Raw genomic sequence first — 25,954 nt, forward strand, 5'->3', positions numbered from 1 at the left:
AGAGTGGGACCCTCATTCTAGGACTGTTTAGTTCTTTTAATAACCAAGTACAGCCGAAAGAAAATATAATTTTAAAACAGTATGCTGTGGTTCATGTCAAATGGCCTTTCCCCAACACTCAAAATTTAGAACTGGTGGGACATACAGAAAGCACGATAGTTTATTATAATGATCAGAGAGGCCTGAATTCACATCCTGTCTCCATGACTACCTAGCCTCTGTGAACTTGTTTCTTCTCTAAAATGGGGAAAAAAAAAAAACCTGCTTTGCAGAGGCTGTATTATCAACAATGTATGTCAGGTCACCAACAAACTAGCTGATCCATAGTGGGCATTTATTCAACAAGTATTCTATGCCAGGCTCTTCCCTGGACATCTGTATGTATAACTGTGAACAAAAGAGATACAGTTCCTGCACTCAAGAAGCTCGTAGGCCAGGAGTGGATCTATGTTGCATGGGCCTGAGACTTACATAAGGAAAAAATTCAAAATTATGGACACAAAAGTTGGTACAAAAGTAAACATCTATTTAGAATGAGAAAAATATTACAACAAATTACTGTGGTCTTGGAGATTCAGATTCCTTATTTTCTGAGGTCTCTTCAAGGAATTTATCAGAAATATCGATACTTACTTAGAAATGTTTCCAATCACTACCTGGTTCCCCACCCTCCCACCACATTTCATGGGGACTCAGGCGAGTGAGGAGTCCTGAAGTTTCAGCTTCCTTAGGTTCATGGTCAGTCTGCCTTTGTTGCAGGCCCCAAAATGGTAGGTCTTATTTTTGTTTCTGTACAAATTTATTTGTAATTTTCAGAGTGGTTTCTATATTGACTATCTTTAACTTTTTATTCCTAAATCCTGAGGAAAGGCTTAAAGTCTCCAACCCAGGTCATTTTAGCTTCAATTATACTTGGAGATACAGTCTTTTTGCATTAAAAAGATTACTAATAGGATCACTATTGTTAATTTAGTACTAACAGAAAGCTTAAAATGTCATTTCACCTTCTGCAAAGTTGGCATGCAACTGTTCTCCTTGGGCAAAGAACCTGAACTTCAGTAAGGTACCAATTTACTGATATTGATGTCTTCTAAGTGCCCTTCTAATATCTGGGGAAACCCACAGATGCTTCATTTAATAAATTATGAACTTTATTCTAGACCTTTTTCCCTTTGTGTTGCCAGGTTTAGATTCTGGCTCAGGCATTGGTTTAGTTTAGTAATATTATAATTGAAATTAGAATTCTATAACAATAATAGGACTTTTTTTAAGGAACAAATATATTAGAGTTTAGTTTTTACATGATTTCTATGCGGAAATCCTGACACTAGGCAAATTGATAGCAATAGATGATTTGTTAGAATAAGTTGAAAATATAATGATTGAAAAGAAAATAGGAGGAAAACGAATTTTAATATGATCGTTACTAAGTTAGTCCAACCATAGAAAATATGAATTCAAACCATTAAAAATAGAATGGGTAAATATTTTCTTTATGAAAGGTGGTAACTTTTGTTAATATTTAAATTCTCTCCTAAGAATAATGAGGGTAAGATATTGTTTCCAAGAGAGTTTCAAGATTATCAAAAAATTAATAAGAAAATGACAATCACATAATTTATTTTTAGCAATGAACAATAAAATTCACATATCTTAAGCACCCAATAAATACTTGTGGAATGAATGAATGTTAAATAATCTGGAAGAGCAGCAATTGTAACTAGTAGAAAACTTGATACTTAATATAAAGAAGTGCTGAGTAAATTAAATAATAAATCAAACTGAAATGAATCCTAGCCCAAATGAACAATGAATAATTTTGACCAGCAGCAAAAAAATAAATGAGGACAAAGCGGTCAGCTGCGAGCCTTGAGAGGTCAGGGAGCGCCATCTGTGAACACCCCTCAAGCCTACACAACTCCCCACCGTTCTGCACAGCAGGTTAAATAATTTTCAGCTTGCTCTTTCAAAGTCCTTCAAATGTAGGTTCATGTGGTTTTCGTAGGGTCTTTACATGTATTACCTCATTCCATGTTCACAACGATTCTCTAGAGTGTTTATTTTTAGCTCAGTATAATGAAGGAGGGAACTGAGGCTGCTAAGAGGGAATTGACTGATCCAAGACCGTAAAGCTAATTAGTAGCAGGGCCAGTACTAGAGCCTGGGTGTCCTGCTTTCAAGACCCGGGTCCTGTCCCCTGTGGTACCAAGTAGGTGAGTAGCACTTTTATATCATTCATGATGGCCAGTTATCCCCCGAAAGAGCAATCAATGATTCCAAGCAGGTGGTCAGAAAACACTCTCAGTGAAGGACAAAATGTATGGAAATCAATTTGGAAACATGCAAAACAATTCAAAAAATAGGTAGCTCATTCCTGGGATTCAAAAAAGGAAAGGATTCAAACAAATTAAAAGCTATATGACCAAAGTTAGTTACTACATTATTTATGACAGGAAGGAAGGAAGGCATGAAGAGAGAGAAAGAGAAAGACAGGAAGGAGGGAGGGAAGGAGGGTAAGTAAAGGGAGGGAAGAAGGAAGGAAAGATGGCAGGAAAAGGAAAACAAGTTAATTTTTATGAAAAGAGGGAGATGACTAAGTAAATCATATTTCATCAGATTGATGAATTGTTATACGAAGATTATTATGAAAACTAAAAATAACATGGAAAATGTTAGAGTGACTTTAGCTGGGAAATATATTTGGAAAAGTTGGGGGGAACACAGAAATATGAAAACAGTTTGCTCTGTGGAGTTTTAAAGTATATTTTCTTTAATGATTTTCATTTAATACTTTATTAAATAGCTTTAACAATAAACAAGTTTATAGTTCACATGAAAATATTTCAGCCAAAATGTGGCTAAATTCGTGCACAGATTTGAAAATTTAACAAAAATTTATTTTTTGACAAATGATTGGGTGTTCCTTAAATACAGACATGTGTGATGAGGTAGGTTTCTTCAATGCACGCCTTCCAAAGCACTGCCTTCCACCCGTGTCCCTTCCACCACATCTCCCTGACCTTTGACCCCTTCTTCATCTTTGTCTAAAGTTGTCCAGCTATCTTATTTGCCTCCTATCATCCACAGAACTTATCTGAGTCTGGACTTCCAGGGGCATCAAAGAGCTGCTACGTTAGATTAGAGGAGGGAACAGAATGAGATATTAGGCCCCTGGCTGTCTCTCAATGACATTAGGCCCTGCTATCTGCCTCAAAAAGAAAAAGCTGACTTCCCCTTTAAGCTACTGAATCTAAAGAACAAAGGTTGAAGCTCCCTTAAATCAATCATTCCAAAGGTAGACGGCCTTGTACAAGATAGAGGGTAACCTTGGAAAATCACAGAATGACTGTTGTGCAAGGTTGCAGGGCCCAGGTTGCACTCCCCCGCCAACCCCAGTTCAGTTTCCCCAACAGACCTCCTTTATGAGCATTGGACCAAAGCACATGCATAGATACCCCAGTTTCATCAGGAGTTATGTCAAACTCACTGCCTCAGAGCAATAGTTTTTACCTTGTTACCTGGCGAACAGGATCAGGTTATAACTACAAGTGCTGCACAAAGAACCTCCCCCACATTCTCCACATGAGGATGGAGAGGCTGTCTTCAGCCCAGAGCAAAGATAACCCTAGATACCTTGATAGCCTATGCAAATAGCAGCAAAGGTGAAAGAGACACTGTGAAACACCAAGGTCAACTTGGGGCATAAAAACACATGTATATATAGATATATGGAGAGATATATATCTCCAGAAAACTCGCTTGGAAAGCTATTGCAAAGGTACATGTCTGTCATCACAGCTTAGGTCATCTTTCATATAGTTACAGAAATATGCAATAGAATATCCATTTCAAAGAAAAGCCCCCCTGCTTTTTTTCCCTATTAGAACCGGTTAACTGCTATTAGGACTGGTTTATTACATTTATACTAATTTCATCTCACTCTCCCTTTAGTGTCTGATGGCATCATATTCACAAGACAGCTAGTTTATGGCTCAGAATCTTACGTGTGTTTAGTGCTTCACAGTTTACACATAAGAGATACACACCCACCCTGAAGAGGCGTACTGATCACTCAGTGCGGCTTTTATGGTTGAAAGCGCTGAGGCTACCAAGGGATTAAGTGACCGCTTAGAATAAAGCAAAGAATGCCTCCCTGTGAATTCTAGTAATGCATGATTACTTTTGTTTCAAATCAGGAAAAATGCAGTTAAGAGTTTCTGCTGTGTATACACTACCAAATGTAAAATAGATAGCTAGTGGGAAGCAGCTGCATAGCACAGGGAGATCAGCTCAGTGCTTTGTGACCATCTAGAGGAGTGGGATAGGGAGGGTGGGAGGGAGACACAAGAGGGAGGGGATATGGGGATATATGTATATGTATAGCTGATTCACTTTGTTATACAGCAGAAACTAACACACCATTGTAAAGCAATTATACTCTAATAAATGTGTTAAAAAAAAAAAAAAGACTTTCTGCTATGATTCCAGCCCCAGAAAAGTCCAGAAAGAGCTGCTGAGACCACTTAAAGTGGAATCTGCCCTGGGCTGCCCTGAGATTCCTTTCAGAAGCTGGAACCTAGGGGTGGAGGCAGGGGAGGAGGCTACAGCCTGAACACTTTTCTGAGAAGGACATTCGTAAGGATCTTTGGGAACATTTGGGTGCTAAGTGGTTCCAGGATCTTCCAATGAAAATGGAGTAAGAACAGGTAGATAGAGGTAATACCTTGAGGCATCTACTTCTTCAGAAAATCTTTCATGGAATTATTTAAATTAGCTATTCTTGCATAAAACAAGGAGACACCAGTTTTGGAATCCTCAGCCCTTACATTAATGTCTATCTTTCCCCACCTAACAGAGTTTATGGAACATTTTTAATGTCCACAGGATCTATTAAGTTTGAGCCATTGCTTGTATTTTTTTGTTTTTGACCTTCAAAAAGGCACTTTTGGATAATTCAGCCCAATATAAAACATCTCCAATGAGCAAAAGGAAAGCTAAAGAACAAGACTGAAAGCAGACTTTGTGGGTTAAAAACAGTAAGGGTTTGCGCCCTTGTTTTAGAAACACCCAATTAGAGGAGAAATTAGCAGTCCTGGGAAGAGCCATTAAGAGACAAGCAAGTCAGGTGCTGAGAGGAGGAGAGGCAGATACATAAAGGAGCAAACTCTGGCTGGCCAGGCAGGAAGGAGACCTTGCGCATTTAACTGGCCTTGAGTCCTTAACTGGAGTCCTCAAGTTAAGAACCATACAGCTAGCTCATGGTTCTTTATTGAACCATGCCTCTGCCTTAATTTAGTGTCTTATTTTATTCAGTTTTATATGTTTCTCTTTCATACATTTTAGTTTTATTTTCCCATTAAGATTATTGGCTCCTGAGAGCAAATCCCTGCACCATTTATTTCAGCCTCTCAGGGCAGGGCAAGACAGGCATTGAGTCAGCGCTCAGTAAGTACCTAGTAAATAGACTGGAAACTGATCGTGAGGCTCTGTTTTTTTTTGTTTTTTTAACATCTTTATTGTGGTATAATTGCTTTACAATGGTGTGTTAGTTTCTGCTTTATAACAAAGTGAATCAGTTATACATATACCTATGTTCCCATATCTCTTCCCAGGGTGTTTTAAGTGAATGCAACAGGAAATGTAAATTCCAGGGGGACCAATAATAATAACATCCATCTTTAGGCAGTAGCTCCTAGGTGCTCTATTCTATGCTACATATTTAATATGTACATTAGCTCTACATCTAACAACAACTTTACAAAGGGTATTATTATTTTTAACTTCCTTTTACAGCTGAGGATACGAAGAGATTTCAGACAGGTTAAGTGCCTTATCTAAGGCTACTATAGTCAATACCTGAACTTCAAGCCCAACTGTGCTGATGCCAAATCCTACACTATTTCCACTGGTTTTCTGAGTTGTGCCATGCCTGCCACCCTTTTATAATAATAGTAATAATAGCTAAGGCTTATATAGAGCTATACTGTGTGCCAGCCACCATTCTAGAGTGCGTTAATTCATTCAATCCTTACAACAAGCCTAGGAGGTGAGCTCTATTATTATCCATTTACAGAATATAGAAATTGTATTATCCTGGACTTCTAAGTTAGGGCCAAAAGAAGACTCTGTAGAACAATGAAAGAGCACTGCTCTGAGTCTTTCTATGCAGAGGAAGAAACCCTATAATCCACATAGTGTCTCACCTGTACCCAGCCCCGAGAGAGCCCGGAAGGGAGCCAGGGAGAGGAGAAGTAAGATGGAGCTGGGACAAGAGCTCTCTGCCGGCCTCTCGGTAATCCTATAGGGGAGGCTTTAGGTTGGAAGCACAGGGGAAGTGAACAGAGAGCAGACTTTGCGGTCATCAGCGTTCCCTGGCAGCTTTCCCTTGCAGCACCCGACGCTTCACTAATTTGCCCACGAGAAGACCTTCTATCAGCCAAGTCACAACCCTTTGAGTAAGGACAGTAAAGATTAACAATATTTTCTTGTTCTTAGGCTCATTCGAAAGTTTGGCATAACTACAATAGAAATTTCCGCCCACATCAGAAGGGTCTGTTATCAATCACGTTGGGATCCCACTGGATTGAACCAAACAGATCAGAAAACACAATGGATATACTCAAGTGCCAACAATCCATGGTTTCTGTGCTCGGGTGGTTTGCCAACCCTATCCACGGGGATGGTAACTATCCAGAGGTGATGAAAAAGAAGTTGTTCTCCATTCTACCCCTTTTCTCTGAAGCAGAGAAGAATGAGGTGAGGGGCACAGCTGACTTCTTTGCCTTTTCCTTTGGACCCAACAATTTCAAGCCCTACAACACCATGGCTAAAATGGGACAAAATGTGTCCCTCAATTTAAGAGACGTGCTGAACTGGATTAAACTGGAATATGGCAATCCCCGAATCCTGATCACTGAGAATGGCTGGTTCACAGACAGTCATGTGAAAACAGAGGATACCACAGCCATCTACATGATGAAGAACTTCCTCAACCAGGTTCTCCAAGGTTGGTTGCACATTAGCTCAAAACAACTGTCTTGAATACTTATGCTATAGAGTATTTAAAGTCACCTTTGAATATATGATTATTGTTGTTCCGGTCATTGTGGGACTTCTCTATTTTCCAATGTTGACAGAATTTTTTAACGTGACTCTCGTTCTTTTTTCTTTATAAACGTATTTATTTTTGGCTGCGTTGGGTCTTCATTGCTGCGCATGAGCTTTTCCCTAGCTGCAGAGAGCGGGGGCTACTCCTCGTTGCAGCGCGCGGGCTTCTCATTGCGGTGGCTTCTCTTGTTGCGGAGCATAGGCTCTAGGCACGCGGGCCTCAGTAGTTGCGGCACGTGGGCTCAGTAGTTGTGGCTCGTGGGCTCTAGAGCGCAGGCTCAGTAGTTGTGGCGCACAGGCTTAGTTGCTCTGTGGCATGTGGGATCCCCCCGGACCAGGGATCAAACCCACGTCCCCTGCATTGGCAGGTGGATTCTTAACCACTGCGCCCCCAGAGAAGTCCCACTCTCGTGTCCTTTTAAATAAAGGTTTGAAAACAATAATTTTAGACTGTAGATACATCCTTAATTGGCAACAGGATGCTGTTTCATTCCTTTTAAAAGGACATAATGCTAAAGGAGACATGTCAAAAGTTTTCTAACAGTAGTACTTTAGTCTAAGATGCTGAAAGCTTTTTTTGATTGTGCTCCTTTTACTCTACTACATGACTCAATGACTAAAAGTCTGAAGACAATGAATGAGCCATGAATGGCTAAGGTGAGCAACTTCTATTGTTCTTGGATATTTCTCTAACCCCTGACCATCCCCTCATTCCTTTTCCTTTACTCAGGTAGTGACATCTGCAGGTGGCTGACTGAAATAATGGAGCAGAGGACAAGCTCGAATTCTGATGTTCTGTCTCCTACAGAGTTGGGCTCCATTTCTCTCCTATATAAAGGAATCCTCAGTGGACCTTTCTACAACTCTGTAGCTCTCTTTAGAAGTCACAAGCTTGGAGGGAATTCCCTGGAGGTCCAGTGGTTTGGACTCACGGCTTTCACTGCTGAGGGCCCGGGTTCGATCCCTGGTCAGGGAACTAAGATCCCGAAAGTGGCACAGCATGGCCAAAAGAAAAAAAAATGCCACAAGCTTGGAGAAAACTCCCTTGTTCTGCAGTAGAGAGTGTTCGGGGAGGGTCCTCAGGGAGAGCAAAATGTGCTGTCTCAACTTGCAGGAGGAGTACATGGAACAGAGCCTTGCCCAGCCACGGGGCACATGCACATGGGGGCCTCCAGAGCAGAGGACTCTGCCCACAGGGCCTGGGCCAAATGCCAAGCACTTTGGCAAAAGTGGTGTCATTCCCCAGGCGTTACCATTCCACCACTCCTCAGGACCCTACGACACCAGAGAGACTAGAACCAGGGCCTGCTGAAACATACTTATTTCATCAGAACCCCTTTTTTTAGGCCGTGCCATGTGGCATGCAGGACCCCAATTCCCCAACCAGGGATGGAACCCACGCCCCCTGCAGTGGAAGCACAGAGTGCCAACCACTGGACCACCAGGGAAGTCCCACATCAGAATCTCTTGACATCAGTTCCCTTGACATTGACTCCACCTTTTAGGAAAAGAATATCAGTGATAAAACCCCCAAAGTGCAGAAATGAGACATTACCATGAGAAAATGAAAGCTTTTAAGAAAAGAAAAATGGTTCACGATTGATTGGGGTATTTGTTGTTTTTATTGCATATTTCATTTTTATCTAGTTCCTAAAAGTTACTGAATTTAAAGCTAGAAAGTTCCTGAGAGATCATCTTTTCCAAACTTCTCTATTTACAAATGAGGAAACAAGAGATCGAGAAACTTGCCCAATAGCCCCATCCCAGGAGCACAGTAGAGCAAGCCCTCTCCCCTCCTGCCCCTCGGCCCAGTCAGTTCTTGTTCTCTTACATCACTGTGCTTCTTTCTCCTCCTTAAATCTACATTCACACATGCTCATTCTCAAAGCTGATATTTCAGTCCCTGAGGATTGTTTCACAGAAGATAGTTTGTCCACAAATGTGAACCAGCCCAAGGTTGAAATGAGAAACTCTTGGTCACAAGCAGACGTCTACATTGGTCCCAAAGGGTTCTGGAAATCATCATGCCCTCTGACACAGATTTTTTTTTTTTAACTATTTTAATTCAGTATTTTACTTTTTTTTTTCTTCTTATAAATCCTCAACTGCTATTTATTTATTTTTGGCTGCATTGGGCCTTCATTGCTGCACGCGGGCTTTTTCTAGTTGCTGCGAGCGGGGGTTACTCTTCTTTGTGGTGCACAGTCTTCTCACTGCGGTGGCTACTCTTGTTGCAGAGCACGGGCTCTAGGCACACGGCTTCAGCAGTTGTGGCCTGTGGGCTCTAGAGCGCAGGCTCAGTAGTTGTGGTGCACAGGCTCAGTTGCTCCGCAGCATCTGGGATCTTCCCAGACCAGGGATCGAACCCACATCCCCTGCATTGGCAGGCGGATTCTTAACCACTGTGCCACCAGGGAAGTCCTCTGACACACATTTGCACACTAAGCCTCAGGAATGTTTTAAATTTTATCCTTTAACTGTGTCATTCACTTGAGAAGACCACTCTAGATGAAAATAATTGCCCCTTTTCAAATATAAAAATTAATTTTCTATTTGATATATTGGGCCTGCAAATTTAGGAAAAAGGTTGGTTTCACAATATGCTGCCCCTGGCATGTCATTAGTGAAGTGGTAAACATGAACCAGAGTGTGTAGTCCTCTGAACACCTCTGCTTTTTTCCTTCTGTGCAGCAATCAAGTTTGATGAAATACGAGTGTTTGGTTACACTGCCTGGTCCCTCCTGGATGGCTTTGAATGGCAGGATGCTTACACCACTCGCCGAGGATTATTTTATGTGGATTTTAATAGTAAACAAAAAGAAAGAAAGCCCAAGTCTTCAGCACATTACTATAAACAGATCATACAAGAAAATGGTTTCACTTTGAAAGAGTCCACACCAGATGTGCAGGGTCAGTTTCCCTGTGATTTCTCCTGGGGCGTCACTGAATCTGTCCTTAAGGTAAGTGGCTACTTACAAATTAACTATAAAGTGGTGCAAATAGTACACAATATTTTCTTTCACTTTACTCAGTGACATCTAGGAGATAGCTGTCAGACAATATCAAATACCATGATCACCTGGAGGTTATGAGGGGAAGTTAGGGAAAGAGGAAGGAAGAGGAAGAATTCATGCTTACTGAGAGCTTTTCATACTGCCCTCAAGTTGTATACAGTCTAGAGTGACCTTACAGTCATTTTTGTGAGAGGCATTTGTTAGTAGTGTCAAAATTAAAGGAAAATAATTTTATAGATTTTTAAAAAAATTTTTTGGCTGAACTGCACGGCTTGCAGGATTTTAGTCCAGGGACTGAACCCACACCCTCAGCAGTGAAAGCACGGAGTCCTAACCACTGGAACGCCAGGAATTCCCTAGATTTTTGTTTTGTTTTGTCAAAAGCAAATTGTTAGTGGCCTTTTATTTAAGTGATTCCTCTTATTTGATAAATTTGGATTATTTGCCTTATGAAGTCTTTATACCCCAGTGGGGCCTCCTGACTTGTCTCATTCCTCACCTTCTTCAGATGTTTACTCAGATATCACCTTCTCAATAAGGCTTCCCTCCACTCCAAAAAGCATAACTCCATCACTATCAGTGCACATTCCCCCTTCCTGCTCTATTTTCCTATATAGCATTCATCATTCTCTAGCATACTATGTACATTACACATTTCCCTTTTTTCTCCAGCTTTACTGAGATACAATTGACATACAATATTGTGTAAATTTGAGGAGTATGATTTGATACGTTTATATATTACAAAATCGTTACCACTATGGCATTAGCTATCACTTCCATACCATCACACACAATTCCCATTTCTTTTTTTGTGGTGAGAAAATTTAAGATCTACTCTCTTAGCAACTTTCATGTATGTAATACAATATTATTAACTATAGTCACCATACTGTACAACAGGCCCCCAGAACATGTTAATCTTATAACTGGAAGTTTGTGCCCTTCAACCGGCATCTCCCCATTTCCCCCACCCTCAGCCCCTGATAACCACTTTACACATTTTTCTTACTGATCACCTGTCTTCCCCTACAAGAATGCAAACTTTCTCCTCAAGAGGGTGGAGAGGTTTGAGGCTTTGCTGCCTGCTGTATGCCTTACTAGAGCAATGTAAGGCACATGGCAGGTGCTCAATGCATAGTGCCTGAATAAGGTCAACTTTTAGAGCCAGGTGAGCCCTTCGAAACCTCTTACTCCAAATCCTTCATTTTATAGCTGAGGAAAGTAAGACCCATCAATTAATAATTGAGACCTAAGTGACTTGCCCAAGGTAACACAAATAGTGGCAGAACTGTAGCAGGCAAACTTCAAGCCCCCAGATGCACAATGCTCTTTCCAAAATAATAATAACTATTTTTTGAAGCTCCTACTATGTACCAAGCACTTAACCGCTGTATGTATGTGCATTCTGTCTACTTAATCTGTTTTTTTAAATTTAATTAATTTATTTTTGGCTGTGTTGTGTCTTCTTTGCTGCAGTCAGGCTTTCTCTAGTTGCGGTGAGCGGGGGCTACTCTTCGTTGTGGTGTGCAGGCTTCTCACTGTGGTGGCTTCTCTTTGTTGCAAAGCACAGGCTCTAGGTGTGCAGGCTCAGTAGTTGTGACACAGGGGCTTAGTTGCTCCGCGGCATGTGGGATCTTCCTGGACCAGGGCTCGAACCCATGTCCCCTGCATTGCCAGGCAGATTCTTAACCACTGCACCACCAGGGAAGTCCCTGTCTACTTAATCTTAAAACCCTCATTTTAAAAGACATAGATGTAGAGAACAAACATATGGACACCAACGGAGGAAAGTGGCAGGGGGGTTGGTGGTGATGGGATGAATTGGGAGATTGGGATTGACATGTATACACTAATATGTATAAAATAGATAACTAATAAGAACCTGTTGTATAAAAAATAAATAAAGTAAAATTCAAGGGCTTCCCTGGTGGCGCAGTGGTTGAGAGTCTGCCTGCCGATGCAGGGGACGCAGGTTTGTGCCCCGGCCCGGGAAGATCCCACATGCCGCGGAGCAGCTGGGCCCATGAGCTATGGCCGCTGAGCCTGCGCGTCCGGAGCCTGTGCTCTGCAACGGGAGAGGCCACAACAGTGAGAGGCCCGCATACTGCAAAATACAATAAAATTCAAAAAAAAAAACAAACCTCATTTTATAGGCAAAGAAACTGAAGTTTAGGTAGGTTACATAACTTGTCCGGGTTACCCAGATTTGTCTGTCTCCTGACCATTATGCTATAAGACCCCACAATACCACACTATTACCTGTATTCTAGAAGCATATGGAAAAACAAGATGTGCAAGTGATAGGACCAGACAAAAGGGCCCAAACCATTAGTGGGCAAAGTTACGAATCTCAACCCCTATCGATATTTAAATAAGACTTTAGTAAAGGCTCAGAGGTGATAAAAGGGGGAAAGATACAGAGAGTAATATAAACACAGTGACTCACCTTCAGTTTGTGTCCCCTGGAGAGCCACCTACTTACCCAGTGTCTATCTCCTCCTCCACATGGCACAGGCAGGCCATCTTTTCCATACCACTTCAAGTAGGTTTATATTTTCCAAAATTCCAGACCCAGCAAAGAGAGGCCCCAGGGGAGACAAGAGTTCCAGCCTGTACATGACCCAACCTGTAAGTTCCTGCTTCCTCTGAAGACCCATCTGTTCCCCAGTGTTTGACACTGTGAATGTCTGCCCCCTCTGAGGACCCTACTCCTATTACTCAGAGAAAGAGCTGATCACTTGGGTCAGGGGAAAGTAATTCTGTGATCAATCAGGCCTGGGTTTCTTGCTCACACCTGGAGCCCATCAAGGAGTCAGCATCCCTTGAACTTAAACCAGGAGTGAGGATGAGTGGCTCGCCAAGAAAAATTAGGGTGCATTATGAAAACTCAGCCAGATGATGTATGAAAAGATGATGGGTAGGCAAAAGAGTAGATGTTCTCTATAGGAAGACTAATAAAGTGAAAGTAACATTTTAAAAATATTGCTATGCCTACCCACACACATCTTATTTTCCTCCAACCTTTTTTTCCTTCAATATTCTTTTTTTTTTTTTTTTTTTTTTTTTGCGGTACGCGGGGCTCTCACTGTTGTGGCCTCTCCCGTTGCGGAGCACAGGCTCCAGACGTGCAGGCTCAGCTGCCATGGCTCATGGGCCCAGCCGCTCCGCGGCATGTGGGATCTTCCCGGACCGCGGCACGAACCCGTGTTCCCTGCATCGGCAGGCGAACTCTCAACCACTGCGCCACCAGGGAAGCCCATCCTTCAATATTCTTCTCCAACATTTTGTTTTGAAAAATTTCAAACTAGTACAATAAACACCCATATTCCCTTCATCAAGATTGGCTGATTGTTAACATGTTGCCATGTTTGGTTTATCTCACTCTTTCAGAACCATTAAAAAGTTGCAGACATCATTATACTTTACCCCAAAATATTTCAGCATATGTCTTCTAAGAACAGTGATATTCTCCTATCTCATACTATTATCATACTCAGGAAATTTAATATTTATTCAATATAATCCAACATATAATCCATATTAAAATTTTCCTAAATGTCCCCAAAATGTCCTTTATAGATTAAAAAAACCTTTTTTTTTAAATCATGAATAAGGAACACATATTTGTTGTTGTGTATCTTTAGCCTTTTAATTCAGAGCAATCCCCCTAATCTCTTGGTATTGACATTTTTGAAGAGTTCAGGCCAGTTGCTTGTAGAGTGTTTCATGGATTTCTCTGTTTCTTTATTAGATTAGTTAAGCATTTCTGGAAATAATACTACATAGATGATGTTGTGTATTTCCCATACATCAAATTAGGAGGCACATAAAATCAGTTTGTTTCATTACTGAAGACATTAGTTGAAGTAATAGTCACCAGATTTCTTGGTTAAGGTGGCATTTGCCAGATCTCTTAACTGAAAAGTACCTTTTCCATTTGTAATTAAGAATTAATCTGATGGTGATACTTTGAGACCATATAAATATCCTGTTCCCCAACAACATTTAACCAGTGGTCTTAACATTGATACAATAACCTTGCCTGAATTAATGATTACTTTGTAGATTGCAAAATGGTGAATTTCTAATTAGATTATTCCTTCTATATTTATTAGGTGAATTCTTTTAAATTCAATGTGTTATAATTCATTGTTGTCATTGTTTCATTGGGCCTTTTGCTACTCAAATTTTCTCAAATTTGGCCAATGGGACTCTTTCAAGCTGCTCCTGTGTCTTTTTGACATTTCCCTTTTAGGTTTTAAGCACTTCCTTATTTTTCTGGCACAAGATGTACCAGCATCACTTCATTCTTTTCGTGCCCCAGACCTGGAAAAAGCCATTACTCCAAAAACCCCAGGATCCTTTTAGTGGAAAATAGAACTTTAGAACCAAGCTCTGGGAGCCAGGGTTGAGATCAGGGTGCAATACTTTATATCTATTGGCAGATTAATCACACACTGGCTAAGACTAATGCTTTCTGGATATTTTTAAAAATAAGACAGATTTGGGGAATTCCCTAGCAGTCCAGTGGTTAGGAGTCGGCGCTTTCACTGCCGTGGCCCGGTTCAGTCCCACATCAGGGAACTAAGATCCTGCAAACCGTGCCTTGGCCAAAAAAAAAAAAAAAAAGTAAGAGATTTTTCATTTGATCTTGCCTTACCTTATGGCAGGATTTCCCTTTGTAAATACCCTTTCAATATCATGATGCTCTGCGATTTCAAAACACTGGAACTGACCATCTAGGCTAGGAGGGTTTTACTCAAATAATTATATACAGATTTACCTTAATGCTCACATGATCAATGTTCTCTCAGTTTAATGTTCTAGATAACTGGCTGGCAGATGGCAAGTGGGAATGATATGATTTTGTAATTAGACTATGAAAGATGACACACGAGAAAACAATTAGAGGGAAAATATTTACCAAAGGTTAATTACCCATTTATTCCAGGTGTGTTTAAATTCAGTCATGGGAAGAAAAAGCACTTTAAAACAAGTTCAGAACTTTTACTTTTTTAAATTAAGCTTGAATTTGGATATGTTTTTCTTAAGCCCTTTTCTGTTTTAATTTAGACTCAAGGGCCTAGCCGGCAATTATTGCAAGGAAAACTAAACCCAAGTTATAAGTACCTTATGTTTGTAGAGTGCTTTAGAGTTGACAGAGCAGTTGGCCAGATCACACCTGTGAGGTGCGTGAGATTGCTCTGTCACTATACAGAGTTGCCAAGCCTTGAGTTTTAAAGGGACAGAATTAGAACAGGAATCCAGGGCTCTCTCCCTGGTGGAGGGGCAGGGAATGGGACGCCATCAGATCCAAGAGTCAACTTGGGAGCTTCTCACGGTTATTTTAGGGTCCTCTCTTTTCATAGTTCAAGTACCTTATATAAGGAGGGTGTTGAGTATTCTCCCTTTAGATGAATAAATGCTTTGTTCTCACAGGCACATGGGTGGGGGAGAAACAGAATGATGCACATGTGATATCACTGGGACTTTTCAAATCAGGTGCGTTAGAGAGATGCCTTCAGCAAATGCAAGGGGTCATTCCCCACCCTGTCCCACTGTCCTCTTTTAGGAAACGTGGCTGGGGTCAACCAGTCCCCTCTAAACCCAAGTGCCTATCTCAGTGAAATCCTCGACAACTGGAATGTTAACTTTGCCTTCAATTTATGGCAGGGTTTGGAAGGTCCATCTTTTGTGACTCCTTTTAACTGAGAGGACTAAGCCAATTTCCTGATGCATTTGAACAGAATCACATGAGAGACCCCTACTACATTACTGTGTTTTTAGGACCGACAAACTGGAAAACAGCTTCTCAGTGTTTTCTTTTTTTTTAATTAATTAATTATGGCTGTGTTGGGTCTTTGTTGCTGCACATGGGCTTTCTCTAGTTGCCGCGAGCAGGGGCTACTCTTCGTTGCGGTGCGCGGGCTTCTCATTGCGGTGGCTTCTCTTATTGCAGAGCACGGGCTCTAGGTGAGCAGGCTCAGTAGTTGTGGTGCACAGGCTACGTTGGTCTGCTGCATGTGGGATCTTCCCGGACCAGGGCTCGAACCCATGTCCCCTGCCTTGGCAGGCAGATTCTTAACCTCTGTGCCACCAGCAAAGTCCCTTCTCAGTGTTTTCTGAAAGACAACTTGTTTTCCAAGGCAAGCCCTGGGTGTAGTTCCTTCTCTACATTTTCTGGTCTCCCCAGTAAATTTCAAGGGCTGAGAGGGAGGATAACCCATCAGGCCTTTTTTCTGACATCGCCAGAATAGCAGGAAGACATATGTTGTTATGAAGGACATGTGCATCATTTATTTTCTCTGTTGTCAGTGAGAGGCAAAATAAGATCAGGCTCTTCTTCTCAGAGGATGTATGCCAAGTCTGTCTGCCAGGGTGTGCTTTACCTGAATGTGCTTGTTTTTCACAGCCAGAGTCGGTGGCTTCCTCCCCACAGTTCAGCGATCCTCACCTGTATGTATGGAATGTGACAGGCAACAGACTGTTGCACCGAGTGGAAGGAGTGAGGCTGAAAACACGACCAGCTCAATGCACGGATTTTGTCAGTGTCAAAAGACAGCTTGAGATGTTGGCAAGAATGAAAGTCACCCACTACAGGTTTGCTCTGGACTGGCCCTCAATCCTTCCCACTGGCAACCTGTCCACGGTTAACCGACAGGCTCTGAGATACTACAGGTGTGTGGTCAGTGAGGGACTAAAGCTCAACATCTCCTCAATGGTCACGTTGTACTATCCAACCCACGCCCACCTAGGCCTCCCCGCACCTCTGCTGCACAGCGGAGGGTGGCTGAACCGGTCAACCACCAAGGCCTTCCAGGACTATGCCGACCTGTGCTTCCAGGAGCTGGGGGACCTCGTGAAGCTCTGGATCACCATCAACGAGCCTAACCGGCTGAGTGACATCTACGACCGCTCTAGTAATGACACCTACTGGGCAGCTCACCACCTGATGATCGCCCACGCCCTGGCCTGGCACCTCTACGACCAGCAGTACAGGCCTGCACAGCGTGGGGTTGTGTCGCTGTCTCTCCACTCGGACTGGGCCGAACCCGCCAATCCCTATGCGGACTCGCACTGGAAGGCGGCCGAGCGCTTCCTCCAGTTCGAAATCGCCTGGTTCGCAGAACCCCTCTTCAAGACTGGGGACTACCCGTTGGCCATGAGGGAGTACATCACCTCCAAGAATAGGCAAGGGCTCACGCGCTCCGCACTGCCTCAGTTCACCGAGGAGGAAAGGAGGCTGGTCAAGGGCACTGCAGACTTCTACGCCCTGAACCACTTCACCACCAGGTTCGTGATGCACGAGCGGCAGAACGGCAGCAACTACGACGCGGACAGGGACATCCAGTTTCTGCAGGACATCACCTGCCTGAGCTCCCCCACCCGCCTGGCCGTGATACCCTGGGGAGAGCACAAGGTGCTGAAGTGGATCCGGAGGAACTATGGAGACGTGGATGTTTACATCACGGCCAGTGGCATCGACGACCAGTCTCTGGAAAATGATGAACTCCGAAAATACTACTTAGAGAAATACATTCAGGAGGCTTTGAAAGGTGAGGTTCGGGGGCTATTTCAGATACAGTGAAGTATGACATTCCCAGATAATATGAACAGAAGAATGAGGGGAACAGGTTCATTAATGACAGACAGTGTCAGCTCATTATGGGAAATTTGGCAAGTACAGAAAAATATTTTTTAAAACCTGAAATCTTACACCCCCGAAAAAAGTGCCTAGACTCGTGCTGACTAGATATCATTAATACAATTGAGCTCATACTACAATATAGTCTTGTAGCCAACTTTTTTCTTAATATCACATTATAAATGTGTTCTATGTCATTAAAAGTTCCTTGTTAACATTATTTTAATGGTTGCTTAATATCTCATTATAGGGAGATATCTCAGTGCACTTAGCCACCTCTCAAATGTTTGATACTTAGGTGTTTCTTCAACTACTAAAAAATAGGTATCTTTGTATATAAATTTTTGTCTTCATTTCTAATGATCTCCTTGGGATAGATTCTCCAACATGGAATTATTGGATCATATATTATAAACAGCAGTGTTTGAGAGTGCTTATCTCACATACTCCTCCCAGCATCGGTTAATATCACATTTTTAAAAAATATTATTTTTAAAAGTTCATGATCAATTTGTTGAAGCTGCAAAAGTTCCTAGAAATTTATTCATTTATTTGACAAATATTTATTGAGTACCTAGTATGGGCAAAAACTGATCTGGGCAAAAACTGTTCTGGGCACTATGCCACCACTGAACAAAAATAAAGATTACTGTCCTTTATGGAGCCTATATTTTTCTGGAATAAGAGTCAACAAACAAGTATAAGATATAGCATGTCAGGGGTGAAAAGGTCTGTGGAGAAAAAACAGCAGAGAAGAGGGTGCCTCAGGGTGGGAGACAGGAGAGTCGTTACAATTCTAAATAGAGTGGCTTGGGAACCTCAAAGATCCTCAAAGAGAAGTGAGGCAGCGAGTGTTCCAGGTAAGAGAAGAGCAAATGCAAAAGCCCTGATGTTGGAGCATGCCTGGCCTATCTGAGGATCAGGAAAGAGGTCAGGATAGTTAGAAAATAATGAGCAAGGGGGAAAGTAACTGAAGATGAGGTCAAGAAGGTAAGGGAAGAGGCAAATCAGGTAGGGCTTAGTAGGCCACTGTAAGAACTGTGGCTCTGAGTGAAATAGGAAGACTAGGAGATTTTAAACAGAAGGGTGATATGCTCCAACTCACACTTTAAAAGAATTACTCTGGTTACTCTTTGTGAATACACTGTAAAGGAGAATTTACAGGGAGAATTGCACTGGTCTGGGTATGGATAACAGTGGATTGGATCAGGCTATTAAGAGTGGAAATGGTGAGAAGTGGCCAGGTTCTGGATGTATTTTGAAGGTAGTCAAACAGGATTGGATGTGGGTATGAGAGAAGAAAGATGATTCCAACATTTTGGCTTGGGTAACTAAAAGGGTGAGTGGCCATTTATCAGGTTGGGGAACAGGTTTTTGGAGATGAGTTGTTTGTTGTGCAAAGGTTAAGTTTGAGATGTCTCTTAGACATCCAATTAGAGATGTCAAGTAGGCTAACAGATATGAACCTCAGGTTCAGAGGAGAGGTCTGGGGCTGAGACACAAATTTGGGAATCAAGAGAAAATGGATGTATTTAAAACAATAAAGCTGAAGGAGATCACTAAGAAAGCAAGCATAGAGAAGAGGGCTGAGCCCTGAGAAACGAGTATATATATAAAAAAAAGACTAAACAGGAGCCAATGCTGTAAAAGATAACTAGAGGAGGATGTGCAATCAAGGGAGGTTGTTGTTTTTGCTTATTAAGATACCAAAGTAAAAAAAAAAAAAAAAGATACCGAAGTTATAGCATATTTATATGGAAATGATCCAGTAGTGAGGGAAAATACATGAGAAAAGAGAAAGAACAATGGAGCGATGTCCTTGAGTAGACGAGAATAAACTTAGTGAATGTGTAAGTGGAGAAGTCAGCTTCCTCCAGGAGCATGAATAGGTCATCCATAGTAACAGGAGAGAGAGCAGAATACCAGTGCAGATGCCAGTAGGTGGGTAGATATGATTATAGGAGACTGAAGTTCTCCTGAGAGCTTTAGTTCAGCAGAAGTAGGGAGGAAGGTCATCACTTCAAAGCAAGGATGACAGAGCAGGGTCTATCAGTTTGAGGACAGAAAGGTGTGAAAAAGTTGAGAGGGCTTCACTGGTGGCACAGTGGTTAAGAATCCGCCTGCCAATGCAGGAGAGACTGCATCTTCATGGTCCGGGAAGATCCCACATGCCGCGGACCAACTAAGCCCGTGTGCCACAACTACTGCGCCTGTGCTCTAGAGCCTGCGAGCCACAACTACTGAAGCCCGCGTGCCTAGAGCTCGTGCTCAAGAGAAGCCACCGCAATGAGCACAGGCACCACAACGAAGAGTAGCCCCCACTCACCACAACTAGAGAAAAAGCCCACATGCAGCAAAGACCCAACACAGCCAAAAATAAAAATAAATATATTTATTTAAAAAAAGTTGAGGAGAGCTAGAGTAAATCGCTGGGGAAACCAAGTGTAGTTATTGGGCAGCACAAAGGGCACATCTTAGATTTAAAATCAGGCCAAATAGGCAAGATTTTTCTGCTTTTGACACTAGGAACAGAAGTAACAGTAAGTCCTTTGAGCTTCATGGCTCCAATTCTTAAATCTGCTTTTCCTCCAGGTGTTTTTGTATTATTATAGATCAAAGTTTTACTTCAAATTTCTTTTTAAAGTTACAGCATTACACATACTTTCATCTTCTTAAAATCATAGAAGAATGTCAAAAAAACCTTTAATGAAAATCACATTTTATGGGCACGAGTTTCAGATTGTTTCAATGAAAACTAAATTCTTATTCAAAGATATTTTATAGTCCACTTATGATTAATAATGTTCATTTCTGATATTTTTCAGCATACTTGATTGATAAAATCAAAATCAAAGGCTATTATGTATTCAAACTGACTGAAGAAAAATCTAGACCCAGATTTGGATTCTTCACATCTGATTTCAAAGCTAAATCCTCAATCCAGTTTTACAACGGACTGATCAGCAACAATGGCTTCCTTTCTAAGAACAGTAGTCCTAGATGCAGTCAGACTCAAAGAAACACAGAGTGTATTGTCTGCTTACTTCTTGTACAGAAGAAACCACTGATATTCTTTGGATGTTGTTTCTTCTCCACCCTGGTTCTACTTTTATCAATTACCGTTTTTCATAAGCGAAAGAGAAGAAAATTTTGGAAAGCAAAGAACTTACAACACATACCATTAAAAAAAGGCCATGAGAGTTCTTAGCTAAGCTGATCCTACCATATTTCTGTCTGCATGATGGAAAAGATTAAAAATTCACTCCAGTTCCATACACTGGTAACTTACAGAAGATACACCTATACTGTAGAAAAACAAGTTTTGAGATATTAGTGATAGCCAAGGTAATGACAATAAATGTCTCCGCTATGTGGTTCAAATTTTCCCTTATGTGTTAACATCAGTGAATTCAGTTCTTGGATCTAAGGTAAAGGCTTCCCTAGAAGGTAAGGTATGAGGATTATCTGATACATTGTTTCATGGAGTTTGATGAGCTGTTTCCTATCATTATTCTACAGTTTTTTTCTAGGAATACCAATAGCTACTTATGATAAAAGAAATTGTTTTGAAAAAAGTGCAACTTTGTTAAAAACTCCATAGCAGAGATTTAACTCTTAACACAGGATAGTCAGTGATAAATTCTGTCACTTCTAACAAGGTGCTTTCCCCTTTGGTGAGGGTGTTTCTCAAATGGAAAGAAAAAATAGGGTAAGTAGTGCTTGTGTATAGCCAGTTACAATATAGACTGTAGCACATCAATCCCTTAGTTTTTCTCAATAAAAATTAAATTAAGCACTCACAAAACATCTAATTTTGTGAGGTCTCTCTTTTTCCAAATGACTTTTTAAAAATAACATTTAATTTCCAAAACTCATCTTACGTTAAATATCAGATGACTAAGATTAAAAAGAGAGCTTCCCTGGTGGCGCAGTGGTTGAGAGTCCACCTGCCGATGCAGGGCACACGGGTTCGTGCCCCGGTCCGGGAAGATCCCACATGCCGCGGAGCGGCTGGGCCCGTGAGCCATGGCCGCTGAGCCTGCGCGTCCAGAGCCTGTGCTCCGCAACGGGGGAGGCCACAACAGTGAGAGGCCCGCGTACTACGCAAAAAAAAAACAAACAGCTAGACCCAACAGCTAGGCCACAACAGTGAGAGGCCCGCGTACTGCGCAAAAAAAAAAACAGCTAGTCCCAACTGGGAAGTCACTCAACCTCACCGTACACGTACAGCAACTTCTTTAGACAAATTGACATTATTCTTCACTTGAATTTTCTGAGGTGACAAGATGTATCATACTTAGGAAAATTAAAACATTCTAAAAAGACGAAAAGTTTTAAATTATCAAGTTACCAAAGGACCATTTATCCCGTAAGACTTGCTCTCTCCCCTGAAGTGCTTCACTGTTCTGACACATGCACACAGAGACCTGTTGACTGCAGCCATATCTGGACCTCTCAACTGTGTCTCTTTGGACACAATTCAGAACGTTGGTGGTCTGCATAAGTGGAAACTATTCTTACATTGCAACTTTTGAAACTAGGATTAAGCAAATTCTTAAACCTGAATTTGCAGTTTGACTTTCTTGAACTCTATGCTTAATATTCATTCACTGTATTCTCAATGTTGGAAGAAAACCTGAATCTAAACGCATTTATACACATTCTTTCTTTAAGTGAGTCAGTATTTAAATAACTAACCATTGTCTACTCTCCAGGAATTTTGACTTTAAGAGTCAAAGGAGGGACCTCCCTGGTGGTGCAGTGGTGAAGAATCCACCTGCCAATGCAGGGGACACAGGCTCAAGCCCTGGTCTGGGAAGATCCCACATGCTGCAGAGCAACTAAGCTCGTGTGCCACAATTACTGACCCTGCCTTCTAAAGCCCGCGTGCCTAGAGCCTGTGCTCCGCAACGAGAAGCCACTGCAACGAGTAGCCCGAGCTCCACAACAAAGAGTAGGCCCCGTCGCAACTAGAGGAAGCCTGCGCGTAACAAAAGACCCAATGCAGCCAAAAAATGAATTTTTAAAAAAGGAGCAAACACTCATTTAAAAAAAAAACGAAGACTAAACGCAGCCCAAAATAAGTAAATATAAATAAATCTAAAAAAAAAGTCAAAGGAAAGCTCTTATTTCCTACATAACTGAGATACTAGTTGATAACAGCATTAAGTTTCAAAGATACAAATAACAATTGGTCAATTCAAACAAATGCAAAAGTGATGAGACATCAATTTGCTCTCTGGCTGGCCAAATTCAAATAGTAAAATTTCGCAGATGTGTTCTTCTATTCTCCTTGTTCCAAATGCACCCCTCCTTCTAACTTAGCAGATTTTAGGTTATGCAAGGAATTTTTTGTATTTTCTTTTTGAGAACCACTTAGTTATTGGCCTTGAGGCTATACACAATTACAATAACTAGTCAATTATTTTAATTTTATGGATTATCAGTTGAGCAACTCATCAACTCTTTAACCTCTAACGTCCAAGGTTTTGAAAAAGAAATGCATATTCAGTCATAGGAATAACAAAGCTTTAGAATTAAGATTTTGCTTTTATGGTCTCTACTTTGTGTTTTGACTAAAGTATCTTGTATTCATTGTTTGTAACTCCACTAAGGAGCATTATTTTGTCTTTACATTTAGTGCTTAAGCTTGACTTGTGACCCCCTTTTTTAAATTTGTTGCCTTGCCATAAATTCTTGCTAAGAGTAAAGTCCCTAACCCAATGCTTACCCTCTTCCCTTTTTTTATGGCCACTTGGGAATTATTTTACTTTTTTTTTTGGCCACACCATATGGGAATTAGTTCCCTGACCAGGGATCAAACCCACCGCCCCCTGAAGTGGAAGTGCAGTCTTACCCACTGGTTTAAGCCATCATCATATGAAAGTCCCTAGGTAAACATTAAAACTGGCTCATGATCAATTATATTTACTATTCAGGTTTTTCTTAAACTCATTTTAAAATCAAAGGGTCAATTAAGAACTGTTGATAGCTTTTGACAGGGTAAGATCTTTAAATTTAAGCTTTTCTGAGACTTGAAAGAAAATCATCTTAAAATGTAGCTTGTGTTACTTTGTATATTGTTACATTACTGTTGTATTCAATGTAACCTTTCACTAAAAAGTCTGATACATATGGAAATATCACAACTATGGTGTTTAAAGAGCCTCTGGAAAATGAGGTCAGTACATTGTGACTAGGTATTTAATTCTCGATGTAATTTATTCCAAATAAACCGGTTTATGCTGATTATTTATATTCAACTAACAATCTAGTCAGTTTTAAGAACTGTGGAATGTGAATGGGTTTGGTGTTGTAACTGGGTTGTGCCCCAACACTGCCTCCCCCATCCTCCCAAACTGTGTGCCAACTGGGTAACTTACTCCTGAGTATGTTTTCTGATTATACAACGTGGACTCCTACACCTCAAAACTGAAAAAACACACATGTGCTTATCCATAGTAAACACAGAAAACGTGGAGGTCTTCCCTGGGGAGAACTAGACTTTCATTTACCACACCCAAATTACTGAATGGAAGTAACTCCTTAGCTACAACCAGACTGCAATAGTAATGCTGTGAAGGTCTCACACCACCCACTTCACTCTTGGAGAGCATCACACTTACTCCTACAGCTGCTACTACCGCCTATATGCTGACACTCTTCAACAGTAACACCTCTCTATCCCTCTGCAATGTTGCCACTTGGAAATTACTTCCTCAACCCTCAAATTCTGTCAACACCTTCCAAAACATCTTTCTAGTCCCATTACTATTACTGAATCTGCATAACTTGAATATCCCTGGCAATCTGGGAACCATTCACTCAGCAAACAGCTAAATGCCAGATTATTTTTCCAGGTTCTTTACTTGGAATATCCCAGTGAAAAAAAGATAGAAAAGACCACATCTTCATGAAGGTCAGACTCTAGCAGGAAAAAAGCATACAATCAATACATAACAAAGTAAAAATGAGTACAATTAATAGGAGGGTCAACGTAGGCTTCACTGAAAACACTGGACTATAGACTTCAAGATAACCTGTCACTCCAAAGGGAAAGACAACTTGAAGGCTTTAAGGCAGTGGTATTGAGGAGCAGGAAGGTCAGCTCAGTCAGTGTGGTCAGAAAGGTTATGAGGGAGTTTGAAAAATGCATTCTGGCTATTACTGAGAACAGATGGGGGAGGGAGGAGCAAGGGTGGATCAGTTTAAAGGGTTTGGCTTCATCTTCTAATTGCGAAAAATTTCAAAACTTTATGCAAATAGGAATAGTATAATGAATCCCCATCATTCAGCTTCAACAAATATCAATGTATTGAAACCCTAGACCTAGAACCCCATCCAATGCCTACCCCAAACCTCATCTAAAATATTTCAAAGCAAAACTTGCATTTACAATTTCATCCATTTCTTAAATACTTAACCAGTTACCAAACCAGATTATTAACTCAATATAAAAATTAATTTCATTTATCTAAATGAAGATCTTTTAAGATCCTTATGCTCCAAATGGGTTTTATTTTTCCTTGCTTAGACCCTGAACATACCTTACTTTGAAGGCACAGCCCACAGATTTTTCTAACAGACTAGACACACAGGATGTTAGAGAAATCAAACTTGAATGTTAAGTTTTGCCTGAGAAATCAGAAAGTTGGAGTTTCTATCAAGGAAGAGATTTAGAGGCAATCCTATTGAGTTAAGATAGTCTAGTACGGTAGTGCATCTAAAGCATGACACATGGAATGAAGAGACTATGGAAGGGTTGTAAGTTTTTTTTAGATATCAAGGACTAGGACATAGGAGTAAATGGCTGAAATTACGCTAAACCAGAGAACCTTGGGCCACAGCAACCATGTTTATCATGAATATAAATTAACTCCATCTTCTAATTCTTACTAAGACTGTATTACTTCTCAGCTGCTTTTTCACACAAGGTTACTGCAACTCAGGCACTTGCCCTCACAAATATTCAAATTCGTGCCTCTGCGAAATTACACATACCTTCAGGACATCTCCCAAAGTTCTTCATCCAATAATGAACAACCACAGTGTTGCCAGTCACTGATACCCATATTCCTCTTGCCTGAAATACCCTTGCTATTCCTTCAAACCACTTCTCGCATTAAGTCTTACTAAAAAAAACCCTCCTATTCCTTCTGTTATTGTTCTTAGCACACTAGAATTT

At 41.1% G+C, this 25,954-nt stretch overlaps 2 protein-coding genes across 2 annotated transcripts in view; both read left to right on the plus strand.

The window, feature by feature from the left end:
• Positions 1 to 25,891, plus strand: part of KLB (klotho beta) — a gene marked incomplete at its 5' end in the record, with an annotated part of 39,654 nt that extends 13,763 nt beyond the window's left edge. Inside the window, 4 exon segments of the mRNA XM_079919102.1 lie at positions 6,496 to 7,006; positions 9,799 to 10,067; positions 16,537 to 17,680; positions 20,595 to 25,891. Coding sequence (XP_079775228.1) covers positions 6,496 to 7,006; positions 9,799 to 10,067; positions 16,537 to 17,680; positions 20,595 to 20,977 — 2,307 coding nt within the window. The 3' untranslated portion in view covers positions 20,978 to 25,891.
• Positions 1 to 25,954, plus strand: part of LOC307185216 (SCAN domain-containing protein 3-like) — a 546,171-nt gene that overhangs the window by 115,988 nt on the left and 404,229 nt on the right. The gene's annotated exons all lie outside the window — the stretch shown is intronic.

The sequence above is a fragment of the Stenella coeruleoalba genome (genome assembly GCF_951394435.1).
Source record: "Stenella coeruleoalba genome assembly, chromosome: 4".
In the NCBI taxonomy this organism is placed as follows: Eukaryota; Metazoa; Chordata; class Mammalia; order Artiodactyla; family Delphinidae; genus Stenella; species Stenella coeruleoalba.